This window comes from Zootoca vivipara, chromosome 11, assembly GCF_965207765.1.
Source record: "Zootoca vivipara chromosome 11, rZooViv2.hap1.1, whole genome shotgun sequence".
Lineage (NCBI taxonomy): Eukaryota > Metazoa > Chordata > Lepidosauria > Squamata > Lacertidae > Zootoca > Zootoca vivipara.
In genome coordinates this window covers 53026085-53039441 of record NC_142594.1, presented here as the reverse complement: position 1 = coordinate 53039441, position 13357 = coordinate 53026085, and the positions used below count along the sequence as shown (strand labels likewise).

At 45.0% G+C, this 13357-nt stretch overlaps 1 protein-coding gene across 35 annotated transcripts in view; it reads left to right on the top strand.

Moving 5' to 3' along the window:
- Nucleotides 1-13357, top strand: part of OBSCN (obscurin, cytoskeletal calmodulin and titin-interacting RhoGEF) — a 304918-nt gene that overhangs the window by 58195 nt on the left and 233366 nt on the right. For 31 of the 35 annotated variants that reach the window (XM_088654052.1, XM_088654051.1, XM_088654050.1 and 28 more), the window contains exons 13-20: nucleotides 851-1132; nucleotides 2285-2575; nucleotides 4801-5091; nucleotides 5550-5831; nucleotides 7660-7935; nucleotides 8484-8759; nucleotides 9448-9714; nucleotides 12287-12556. In XM_088654052.1, coding sequence (XP_088510178.1) covers nucleotides 851-1132; nucleotides 2285-2575; nucleotides 4801-5091; nucleotides 5550-5831; nucleotides 7660-7935; nucleotides 8484-8759; nucleotides 9448-9714; nucleotides 12287-12556 — 2235 coding nt within the window. The remainder of the gene's footprint in view (nucleotides 1-850; nucleotides 1133-2284; nucleotides 2576-4800; nucleotides 5092-5549; nucleotides 5832-7659; nucleotides 7936-8483; nucleotides 8760-9447; nucleotides 9715-12286; nucleotides 12557-13357) is intronic. The other 4 variants (XM_088654041.1, XM_088654038.1, XM_088654035.1 and 1 more) reach the window with 2 other exon arrangements.

Below are 13357 nucleotides of genomic sequence, written 5' to 3'. Positions count from 1 at the left end.
ACAAAAATAAACATCGTTATTACTTTTCATTAATTACATTCCATTTATAATCGACCTGCCTAACGACAAATAATTACAATTACAACAAATAAAGGCTTGACATATCTTGCTTTGCATGTCATGCATCTATCTCATATATTGGTTCCACCTTTTAAGTTGTGTTACTGAAATAAATGCACTTTTCGACGATATTCTAATTTTCCGAGTTTCACCTGTAGTCTTGCCTAGAATAACATGTTTTAAGCATGCACTGAAAATGGTACAGCCTGATGTCAGTTGGCAGCGAGTTGCAGTCAGTGAATTGCTTGTAAGCATAGGTCTCGGGGGGGGGGAGCACAAAATTTATTGCGTAGCCATGAAACATAACTCCCAATTCTCATATGAAGCATCTGGTTGCAGATGAGCTATAATCCCTACCTATTACAAGGTTCAGCTGGTGGAAAAATACAGCTATTGCTGGATCAGGAAGCCTGAGTATTGTAATACATACATGCAATAGTAACCTACACATTGGATTACTTGCAATGTGCTCTATGTGGGGCTGCCCCTGAGGCTGCCCAGGAAGCTTCAGGTAGTACAAAATTCAGTGGTTCAACTGCTCTCTGGGGCAGAATATTCACATTATATTTTGCCATTGCTGTAATAATTTCATTGCCTACTAATTAGCTACTGGACTGAGTTCAAGGTGCTGCTTCTGGTATACAGCATGGGGCCAGGATACGGAGCATTAGCTGTATGGTTCTGTGGTACTCAATCTTCTATGAGCCAGGTGTTAACCAGAAGTAACCTTAAAAGGGGAAGTAGAGTTCTGAATTTTTGCTTGCCTTCTTTTTTTCTACCCTACCTCCAGATGCAAAAGCTGAGGATGTGTTTGTCAACAAGGAGAAGGTCCAGAAAGAGATCAAGGCCGCTGTTTCGGAGAACGCCTCCATCACCTGCGAGGTGGACCAGGCCAAGACAGAAGTGAAGTGGTTCAAGGATGGGAAACAGATCACCTCCAGCAAGAAATTCAAGGTTGAAGCTGAAGGGAAGACCCGGAGGCTGATTGTGCAACAGGTGGAGAAGAAGGATTCTGGCGAGTACACCTGCGAGGCCTCTGGCCAAAAACTCACCTTCAAAGTCATTGCAGCAGGTACAGCGAGACTTGTTCCTGCCGTGTGGGTTCAGAAGTCTCAGTCTCCTCTTTCCCTTATCATCCTTCACTTGTGTCTCCCCAGGCATATTAGCATTCAGCAAACTGTTGAACTCCAATCTTCCTTGGGTTGAGATCCCCGTGGCCTATGCTTGGCACCCAGTGTGGCAGAACTGGACTCTCTGCCCTAAATCTGCCTCTGTTCCAATGACCAGCTCCAAACCTGATCCTCCCTCTAAAACTCTTAGCTTTGTATTGTCTAAGCCCCTTTCTCAAGTGCCACTATCTACCCTCCAAAGGTGGATTTCCCCCCTCTGGCAATATCATGTCTCTTTTCCAGTGGAGGATGGTCCAATTAGGGCAAATGGGATGGTAGCCCACCAACCAAACCAACCGGCCTGCCTGCTTACTCACAACCTGTCTAAGAGGTGACACTGCTTGTCATCTTCATTCTCATTCTAAGTACAGTGGTACCTCAGGTTAAGTACTTAATTGGTTCCAGAAGTCCGTACTTAACCTGAAGCGTACTTAACCTGAAGCGAACTTTCCCATTGGAAGTAATGGAAAGTGGATTAATCCGTTCCAGATGGGTCCGCAGAGTACTCACCTGAAGCATACTTAACCCGAAGTATGAGTGTAATTGGTTCTGGAAGTCCGTACTTAACCTGAAGCGTACATAACCTGAAGCGAACTTTCCCATTGAAAGTAATGGAAAGTGGATTAATCCGTTCCAGGCGGGTCCGTGGAGTACTTAACTTGAAAGTACTCAACCTGAAGCGTACTTAACCCGAGGTATGACTGTACTGCACTTTTGGAACTCAGAAGGCAAGAGGATGTTGAAAAAAAAACAGAATTATTTGGCTCCTCAGCTGATTTTGTTCTGTTTGTTAGTAGGAGGCCAATCTAGGAAGACCCTGCTTCATGGAGCATTTGTCAAGTGTTTTTTCTGCTTCTGACCATAGCTGCCAAGTTCTCCCTTTTTTAAAGGGAAATTCCCTTATGCTGAATAGGCTTCCTCGCGAGAAAAGGGAAAACTTGGCAGCTATGCTTCTGACTCATCTATGAGCCAGATGTTAGTGGAAAGCCTTGGAGAGCCTTGAAAGGGGAGGTGGAGTTACTGTATGTTTCTTGCTCTCTTCCCCTCCCTCCCAGATGCAAAAGTGGAGGATGCGTTCGTCAACAAGGAGAAGGTCCAGAAAGAGATCAAGGCTCTTGTTTCAGAGAACGCCTCCATCACCTGCGAGGTGGCCCAGGCCAACGCAGAAGTGAAGTGGTTCAAAGATGGGAAGCAGATCACCTCCAGCAAAAAAGTCAAGGTTGAAGCCGATGGCAAGACCCGGAGGCTAATTGTGCAACAGGTGGAGAAGAAAGATTCTGGCGAGTACACCTGTGAGGCCTCTGGCCAAAAACTCACCTTCAAAGTCATTGCAACGGATGCAAAAGGTTTGCACGCTTCTCTTTCTGCCCTATTACTTTATATTTGGGGCTGCCTATCCTGATGACCCAAAGGTGGTTATCGTGCATTATTTTCCCTTCTCTCTTGCCACCAATGCTGAAAAATCACGAGTCTCACAAACCTTTATAATTATACTGCAAGTTCAAATGGAATTGGAGAGCAGATGGTAATTGTGGCATAATATAGCAGCCATTGGCGTTGTCAGCCCAACTGCCTTGCTGGGCATCGCTTTAAATGATGTGTACTGTGAAGTAATTTTTAAGAAGAATTCATACCTACAAGTGAAACTCGGAAAATTAGAATATCGTCGAAAAGTGCATTTATTTCAGTAACACAACTTAAAAGGTGAAACCAATATACAGTATGAGATAGATGCATGACATGCAAAGCAAGATATGTCCAGCCTTTATTTGCTGTAATTATTTGTCATTAGGAAGCTCAATTATAAATGGAATGTAATTAATGAAAAGTAATAACGGTGTTTATTTTTGTAATTTCCAAAATTTGTGGAATTTCCAAAAGAAAGAATTTGTAAAAATTAAAAGAAAAAAATAATAAGTTGCATTACTGAAAAAAAGGCACTTTTCAACGATATTCTAATTTTCCGAGTTTCACCTGTTTGATTCAAAAAGGGCTTTGCCGTTTATATGGGTGGTCTCCCTACTGCTGTGTGTATGTTTTGTGAAGTAACCTGAATTTTGTGTGCTAATCTGTCAGGGATTGATGTTGGAACCTCCTGCATTAATAGTGTATATCAGGGTTTGCCAATCTAGCACACCTTGTGTGTTATTTATTTTTGGTTTGTTTGTTTTGGAAATGGTAGACATTTCCTTCACTTGTGGAAAGGCTTTTCTTAATGTGGGTGGGTGATCAAGGATTCTCCCTCTCTCTCCCTCTCTCTCCCTCTCTCTCTCTCTCTCTCTCTCTCTGTGTGTGTGTGTGTGTAACAGAGAGACATGCACTTCAACAGAGAGAAGAGGAGAGATATGTGTGTATGTGTGCTCTGTTTGTATGTGATGTGTGGGTGTAAGAGAGAACAACCAAGACAGACAGGGAAAGCAGGCTTTGTGTGTGGTTTGCTTGTATGCAGTGCTTTTTTTCTGGGGGTACACAGACCCTGAAACATTTTGTGAATCTTTGTACTTTTGTCCATTTACTGTATTTATTTTTCCCAATTCGAATTAAAAAAATTTGATTTTCTTGAGTCAAAATGAAAGTACCCCTATACAGTGGTACCTCAGGTTAAGAACTTAATTTGTTCCGGAGGTCCGTTGTTAACCTGAAATGGTTCTTAACCTGAGGCACCACTTTAACTAGTGGGGCCTCCCGCTGCTGCCGCGCCGCCAGAGCACCATTTCTGTTCTTATCCTGCGGCAAAGTTCTTAACCTGGAGCAACCACTTCCTGGTTAGCGGAGTTTGTAACCCAAAGCGCCTGTAACCCGAGGTATCACTCTACATTTTTTCATAGAAAAAAAGCAGTACTTTTATGTATGATCTCTGTGAGAGAGTGTGAGATGCACTTAGGCAGAGAGGGAGAAATATATTGCGGCTGTGTATATGTGAAGTACAGTGGTACCTCGCAAGACAAATGCCCTGCAAGATGAATTTTTTTGCAAGATGAATGCGTCTTGCGATCAGATGGTGACTTGCAAGACGAATTTTGTCTTGTGAATCGCGGTTCCCCATAGGAATGCATTGAAATTTAATTAATGTGTTCCTATGGGCAAAAAAAGAAATTTCAATGCATTCCTGTGGGAAACCGCGATTCGCAAGATGAATTTTTCGCAAAACGAATTGACTTGTGGAACAAATTAAATTCGTCTTGCGAGGCACCGCTGTATATGTGTGTGTATATGACACAGTGAGAGTGAATGCGTGTGCGTGTAGCTACATTATACATTTTCCCTCATATTTGTAAATGTTCCTTGTTAGAGCTGTGTTTGTGTGTATCTATATTGCATGATCTCCACCATAAGAATCCAGCCAGGGCATAGCCAACTTTCCATGGCAACCATTTTGTGACTGGTGCCCAGCAGCCCTTTCTCAAATTTCAAAATGTGCCGAGTAGTCCAAAAAGATTGGTGGCCCCTGGATTCTATGACACGCGAATCTATAGTCCTGATGAGATGTCAATGGAAAGCCTTAAAGTGCCATAAAAGGGGAGCTCAAAGTGTCTTTGCTTGTCCTCTTTTCTCCCTCTCCTTGCCACAGTTGCAGAAGTTGAGGATGTGTTTGTCAACAAAGAGAATGTCCAGAAGGAGATCAAGGCCGCCGTTTCAGAGAACGCCTCCATCACCTGTGAGGTGGCTCAGACCAAGACAGAAGTGAAGTGGTTCAAGGAGGGGAAGCAGATCACCTCCAGCAAGAAATTCAAGGTAGAAGCTGAAGGGAAGACTCGGCGGCTGATTGTGCAGCAGGTGGAGAAAGAGGATGCTGGCGAATACACTTGTGAGGTTGCTGGCCAAAAGCTCACCTTCAAAGTCATTGCTGAAGCTGCAAAAGGTTGGACTTCTCTCCTATATACCTTACTACCTATATACCTTACCCACTGACCAAAGGCCACCCCCCACCCATGTCACCTCTCATGTTTCAGCCATGTCACCTTGGCTGCCTATGTTGAAAAAATGCACACCCTACACTCCAAATTCTGCTAACTGAAATGGAATAGGAGAGAAGCTCATGTTGGGGCATGAAGTGGTAGTTCTTGGTACTCATCCTCTCCGTCTTGCTTGGGCACCACTTATTTGTCCAAAGATGACTTACAAATTATTTTGGGAGGGTGTGAATATTGCTGCAGGGACAGAGTGGCTGAAACGGCAGGTGGGTCTTATGTGTGATATCTCTGCTGTTAGTGTTTTACTTAGTTCCCATACAAAATGAAAGCATCCCTTGCTATAAAATGGAGCTTAGATTTATAGATCTCTGCTTATCCTCTTTTCTCCCCCCACACCTTGCCACAGTTGCAGAAGTTGAGGATGCATTTGTCAAAAAGGAGAAGGTCCAGAAGGAGATCAAGGCCGTTGTTTCGGAGAATACCTCCATCACCTGTGAGGTGGCCCAAGCCAAGACAGAAGTGAAGTGGTTCAAGGATGGGAAGCGGATCACCTCCAGCAAGAAATTCAAGGTAGAAGCTGAAGGGAAGACCCGGAGGCTGATTGTGCAGCAGGTGGAGAAAGAGGATGCTGGCGAGTATACCTGTGAGGCCGGAAACCAGAAACTGGCCTTCAAACTTAATGTTCCAGGTGAGAATGAAAGATGGTCTTCCCAAGACCAGGACCCCTACAGGCTGGGGGTTTATTGAGGGTGTATTCTACAACATGGCATTAATGCAATAATAGAACATTAGTAACCCCTTTACGGAACCCAAAGATTGTAGGAGTCTCTCAACTTAAAGGTAACGGTATCCCTGACCGTTTGGTCCAGTCACGGACGACTCTGGGGTTGCAGTGCTCATCTCGCTTTACTGGCCCGAGGGAGCCGCCGTTTGTCCACAGACAGCTTCCGGGTCATGTGGCCAGCATGACTAAGCCGCTTCTGGCGAACCAGAGCAGTGCACGGAAATGCTGTTTACCTTCCCGCCGGAGCGGTACCTATTTATCTACTTGCACTTTGATGTGCTTTTGTGCTAGGTGGGCAGGAGCTGGGACCGAACAACGGGAGCTCACCCTGTCGCGGGAATTCGAACTGCCGACCTTCTGATCAGCAAGCCCTAGGCTCTGTGGTTTAGACCACAGCGCCACCCACGTCCCAATAGAACATTAGTGGTAGATAAATACTGAACAGTCCACATATCATTCTGTATTATTATTTCAGTTTATTAGCTGCTCTTCACCATTAGATCTCAGGGCAGGTTACAACAATTTAAAATTTGGTATCAAAAATAGTTAAAACAAATTACAGTCATAGTAATAATTGTTAACTTCCCGGTTTGTCTGTGATAGTTCCTCAATGTTATTGCATTGTTGCCCTCTGTAGGGGCACTCTTGCACTCTACTGCAGTGTTTCCCAACCTTGTGCCTCCAGCTGTTTTTGGACTACAATTCCCATCATTCCTGACCACTGGTCTTGCTAGCTAGGGATGATGGGAGTTGTAGTCCCAAAACATCTGGAGGCACAAGGTTGGGAAACACTGCTCTACTGCAACAAAAGAGGGACCAAAAATAAACCAGAAATAACATCAGTATTGGAGGTTTCATGAAGGGACTGGCAAATGAACTTTTAATGTCATCTCAAACTACAATTCCCAGAATTCTTTGCGGGAAGGCGACGCTATAATTTCTGCTACAGGCCTGCACAATCTATATAACCTGTCTACCTGAAAACAGCTATGCGCAATGGCCTCTCAGAGCTCACAGAGCGGTTTGAAGTGGTAATGTTGGGTACCTCTAGACAACATGCTTATTGAGCATTCATCCTGGTTTGTTTGCAGGGAGATAAGATGATGCTGGCTTTTTAATGAGCATTAATTCTGATTTTGGGACCCAGGTGGCGCTGTGGTTAAACCACTGAGCCTAGGGCTTGCTGATCAGAAGGTCGGCGGTTCGAATCCCTGTGACGGGGTGAGCTCCCGTTGCTTGGTCCCAGCTCCTGCCAACCTAGCAGTTCGAAAGCACGTCAAAAATGCAAGTAGATAAATAGGAACCGCTACAGCGGGAAGGTAAACGGCGTTTCCGTGTGCTGCTCTGGTTTGCCAGAAGCGGCTTTGTCATGCTGGCCACATGACCTGGAAGCTATACGCCGGCTCCCTCGGCCAATAATGCGAGATGAGCGCGCAACCCCAGAGTCGGTCACGACTGGACCTAATGGTCAGGGGTCCCTTTACCTTTACCTTTAATTCTGATTTGTCTTTGTGGAGGTTAGATGGCGTTGCATCAAAGCAAGTGTTAATCCCACAGTTTCCAGCTCATTTCTCTATCATTTCTCCCAGCACAAAAGTTCAATCTTTAATTGCACTCCCTGAATTTGTTGGTACGTGATCGAATCCCACCCCAAACAGCAACAATTTGGCAGCCCCTGTTGACGCTCATTCCTCACCGACAGATGCTCAGTTGCTTTTCCTCTATGTCACAGAGGTTGCAGATATATTTGCCAAAAAGGAGAAGGTGCAGAAGGAGGTCAAGGCCGTCCTGAAGGAGAGCGCTGCTTTGGTCTGTGAGGTGGCCACTTCCGATACCCAGGTGAAGTGGTACAAAGATGGGAAGCCCCTCAGTACTAGCAAAAAAATCAAGGTGGTCTCTGATGGCACCTCCCGAAAGCTGGTATTGGAGCAGGTGGAGAAGAATGATGCAGGGAATTACACATGTGAAGCTTCTGGCCAGAAACTGATTTTCAAGATTGAAGCAGTAGGTAAGCTCCCTTTTGCTCTGCAGGAGGAAAATAACAACAGAAAGCAATCCTAAAGTGATATGTTTGTTGGAATGGGGGACATACCTGCCAAGTTGCTGTCAGAGAAATAAGGGACCGGGTCGGAAATAGCAGACCGGAAGTAGCGCTGCCGCCATTTTGGAACTGGGCGGAGCATGCTCAGAAGTGACTTTTGATGCTGCTTTGCCCAGTTCCAAAATGGCCGCCGCGCCAGAAGTCGCACTGCAGCCATTTTGGAACTGGGCAGAGCAGCATCAAAAGTCGCTTCTAAGCATGCTCCGCCCAGTTCCAAAATGGCCGCCACGCCAGAATAAACCGGGGGGAAACAAAAAAATCCATTTTTTCAGCTAGGAACAGCTGGAAAAACGGGGATTTCCCGGGGAAAATGGGAGACTTGGCAGCTATGATGGGGGAGAAATTTGACTCGGTTCATCTCTAAAGGTGAACCTACTTAATTTAAATTTCATTTGAGGTTCTGTAGAGTTTCGGAGAACCCGGAAGTTCTTATGTATAGCATTTACTAATTGCAGAGCCTGAGGCAAAATTCGAAAGGAAAGTTCCTCAAGAGAAGCCAATCGTCGTTCAGGAGGAAAAGAGCATCAGCCTGTCAACTTCAGTGGTGCCTGAAGATGCCGAAGTCAAATGGCTCAAAGATGGAATTGAGATCAAAGCCAGCAAGAAGTACGAGGTGAAAAAAGATGGGGCCTCTAGGACCCTGACTGTGAAGGTGGCCGATGTCAAAGATACTGGTGTGTACACGTGTGAGACCAAGAGTGATAAGCAGCAGTTCCAGGTGCAGGTCCAAGGTGAGGAACACTTCTCAGTATTAGTCAGGAAAGAGTTTGCCTTCCTGGGGCCCCAAATGCTACGCCTTACAAGCTGAACCCAACCTATTTAAATGTTCTGCAGTTTGCAAGCTCAGCTCAGTCTAAAATTGACGGCTATGAAAGCCAGGCTTACCCCAACCCAAAACCCACATCCCTTGCCCAATGAATCATGGCTGCTTTCACCGTTTCATCCTTAGTTTCCCATTCCAGAATGAGTTTATGCATCTTAGAAATCAACTCCTTATTATCTTCTAATGACTCCCTTTAAAAATCAGAGCTTTGCTCTTAAAAAAACAAACAAACCGCTACTTCCTATATCTTTCTTAAGTAGTTCACAGACTTGGTCCCCTACCCCTCCTATTGCTTAGTGTGGACTTGCTGAGCTGCGGAACCTCATACTTTGAGAAAGGCTTGTAACTTGCAAGGGAGGATGCCAAAACGGAAGGAGTTGTTCCTAACTTATATGTTAAATTCAATTTATAAGGTGTTAAATACCATTGACATTAGGTTTTAAAATGGTTATCCTTTAGGCCTGCTGAAATTATATTAGAGTGGAAGTTGTTCCAAATCCAGTTCCATTGTTTCCTGGTTATTCCTCGACCCAAATCTCGCACCCATACATGTATGGGTGCTGATGTACTTTCTGTTCCACTCAATTTAACTGCAGAAGTCCCAGTGAAGTTTGCGAAGAAGCTGGAACCCGTTAAAGCTGAGATCGGAGGGGCCCTGACTCTGAGCTGTGAACTAAGCCAAACTGGGGGCAAAGTTGTCTGGCGCAAGGATGGAGTGGAGCTCAAAGCAAACAAGCGCTACCAGATGCGTGAGGTGGGCGAAAAGCGTATCCTGGTCATAACTGGCCTCCGGGCAGAAGACAAGGGGGATTATTGCTGTGAAACCAAGGATGACAAGTGCAGCATTCATGTCAGCCCCACAGGTATGGCTCTGGCTTCAGGGGTGTTATGTACTGAGCTGAATCCTAGAACAATAGGATCCAGAATGCAGCAGTCTGATTGGTCCGCAGGAGCCACCCAATCCAGCAACCTGTGAATCAGCAATCTGATTGGCCTGCAGAAGCAGCCAATCAGGCTGCTGGCAGAGGTCAATCCGTAACCTGATTGGCCTACAGGAGCAGCCAATCAGGCTGCTGGCAGAGGTCAATCCACAACCTGATTGGCCCACAGGTGCAGCCCTGAAGTAGCCAATCACGCAAGGCCCATTGTGTAAATAATGTATATAAGCAGACATTTTTGGGGAAAGAGGATTCTTCTCTTCTTCCTCTATTGCTACTACAAGCTGAATAAAGAGCATGAAATTCACTCTCGACTCTAAGTATATTTCAAGGTCTCAGGTGTTATCAGTAGCTGATCCAGAGATGGGCACCCAAAGGTCCATTGTCAGGGATGGGGAGGTCTGCTTGGGGTAGGGCTACCCAATGTGGTGGCCTCTAGAAGTTTTGGACTACAACTCCCATCATCCCTGGTTATTTGCTATGCTAGCTGGGGTTGATGGGGGTTGTAGTCCTAAAACATATGGAGGGCATCATGTTGGCTACCCCTGGCTTAGGGGATGCTCTGAAAGCAAAGCTGTGTCTCTCACGGGGTTCTGGAGCTGCACAGGCCACCTAAAAGGGAGGATGGTGTTGCAGTGTGAAGAAGAAGCATGGTAGACAATGGTGCAAGAGGCAGGTTATGGTCCTGCATGAGGACCGTGTATATGTTCAAGTACAGGTGAAACTGGGAAAATTAGAATATCGTCGAAAAGTGCATTTATTTCAGTGATGCAACTTAAAAGGTGAAACCAATATATGAGATAGGTGCATGACATGCAAATCAAGATATGTCAAGCCTTTATTTGTTGTAATTGTAATTATTTGTCGTTAGGCGGCTCAATTATAAATGGAATGTAATTAATGAAATGTAATAGCGATGTTTATTTTTGTATGATTTTGTATAAACTATTTGTTTTCTTTCTGTGGAATTTCCAAAAGAAAGCATTTGTAAAAATTAAAAGAAAAAGAAAAAGTTGCATTACTGAAATAAATGCATTTTTTTGATGATATTCTAATTTTCCAAGTTTCGCCTGTATGGGAAGGCTTGGTGCAGAGCTATATGCCAGCTGAGCAAGCACATGTTTCCCACCTCAAGTTGGCCAAGATGACACTAATACAGTCATACCTTGGTTTAAGTATGCTTCGGTTTGAGTACTTTCAGTTTAAGTACTCTGTGGTCCTGTCTGGAATGGATTAATCCATTCCATTACTTTCCATTACTTTCAATGGGAAAGTTCGCTTCAGGTTAAGTACGCTTTGTTAGGATTCATTCCCCGTCTGCAGTCATAGGTTTATTGTGAATCATATGACTGTATGTGTTTTCATTCCCACAGAGTGGAAGTGACGTAGACAGGATGTTTGTCTTACAATCTTCCTAAGTGGGACTGTTGTTTTCCTTTGTTCTTTCTCTTTACGGGCTGTGATGCCAGAGAGAGGGAGCCATGATGTAGAGCTCCCAGTTTGTTTATATGTAAATAAAGCAGTTTAGCCTTATTTACTGACTTGTGTGTTGTTCATCACGTTTGTGAGAGCAATCGCATATCTGGCCTGTGGGACCACTCTGACAACTGGCCCCCGGGACAGCCGAATTATTGACACGCTTCAGGTTAAGTACGGACTTCCAGAACCAATTAAGTACTTAATCTGAGGTACCACTGTACATTGATTATTGCCTTCATTTTATGGATCAGTGGTCTCGTTAGACAGTAAAATTCGTGAAGCAGGGTCTTCCTAGATTGGCCTCCTACTAACACACAGAACAAAATCAGCTGAGGAGCCAAATAATTCTGTTTCCCCCCCCCCAACATCCTCTTGCCTTCTGAGTTCGAAAAGTGCAGTACTGTCGTACCTTGGGTTAAGTACGCTTCAGGTTGAGTACATTCAAGTACTCTGCGGACCTGTCTGGAACGGATTAATCCACTTCCCATTACTTTCAATGGGAAAGTTTGCTTCAGGTTAAGTACGGACTTCCAGAACCAATTACACTCATATTTCGGGTTAAGTACGCTTCAGGTTGAGGACTCCGCTGACCGCCTGGAACAGATTAATCCACTTTCCATTACTTTCAATGGGAAAGTTCGCTTCAGATTAAGTACGGACTTCCAGAACCAAATATGTACCTAAACCGAGGTAGCACTGTAAGGGGTGCCTTTTAAGGGGAACTTTGACACAGATGGAAAGAAGAGGTGAATGTTCAATGATGAAGGGCTGTAGCTCGGTGGTAGGGCGTCTGCTTTGCATGCAGGAGATCCCAGGTTCATTCCTTCTGTAGGCAGGATTGGGAATGTCACGAGTCTGAAACCCTGGAGACCGACTGCCATTTAGGATGCACGATGCCAAGCTAGATGGACCAGTGGACTGACCCCAGGATAAGGGGACGGCCAATGTGCCTTTATTCTATATGCATAGCTGAACACGCTGCATTATTATGACAATTAATCGCCATCTCCTCCCCCAGTTCCTAGGCTGGTGAAGTTTGTCAAAGGCCTCCACAACACAGTCGCTGAAGAAGGCAAAGAGGCTGTTTTCAAATGTGTCGTCTCCCCCAGCGACGCCGCTGTCACGTGGAGTCGGAACGGAACCAAAATCGAAGCCAGTAAAAAATATGTCGTATCCCAGGAGGACTCGAGCCATAGCCTCACCATCACTGACTTGACTCTGAAAGACTCGGCTTCAATCTCAGCAGAAGCAGAAGGAGTAGAGAGCAAAGCAACCCTCAAAGTGGAAGGTGAGATGTGGAAAGTAGCAAAGAACGTCCACCAATAGGTGGATTTTGCAAGGCTGCAACTAAGCATGCAGCAGATGGAGATAGAATGGCCTTCCGCTTTCTGTTTCTGGATTTAAAAGCGGACTGGGGGTGGGGGGTGGGGGAGAGGGAAAACACTATTTGCAAGTGGAAATCTAGTGCACCAGGAAAAGAAGTTAGAGCAAGCCCTTCCCCTGTGGTGCCTGTTTCCTAGTTGTAGGGAGGTTTTATGCAGGAGAGAAATTAAAACTAGCATTCCAGACCTGCAGTTTGAAATGGTACCGTCCATCCTGTCCCCTTTATTAACTTTTCCACCTTTTTTGCTACATGTTTAGGTCAGGTTCAAGTTACACAGAGTAAGATGGTAGACTGAGGTGGTAGCATTCTGAATTGTACCACTTTAGATTCCAAATGGGGATGGTAAAGCTTGTAAGAGTAGATTGTAAGTCCTTCAGAGACTTCTGTGTGCTAGATCTAGGCTTACAATGATGATTATTCACTACCACCATCAATTTCATACCTTTGAATGCTACCATATGCTTTTTTGTGGGGTGGGACACACTCACCCCCCCACAAAGATTTATTCACAAAATCATAGAGTTGAAAAGGACCCAAGGCTCACCTAGCCCAACTCCCTGCAATGCAGGAATCAACCTTCTGGTCTCCCATCCAATTTGAGACCCTGCCTGACCCTGCTTAGCTTTGGAAACATGCTTTGGTGCACATCAGGGAGTTCCACATACGCAGTGGAAATGTTCAGAAATGCTGGATTTTGCTTTGGGT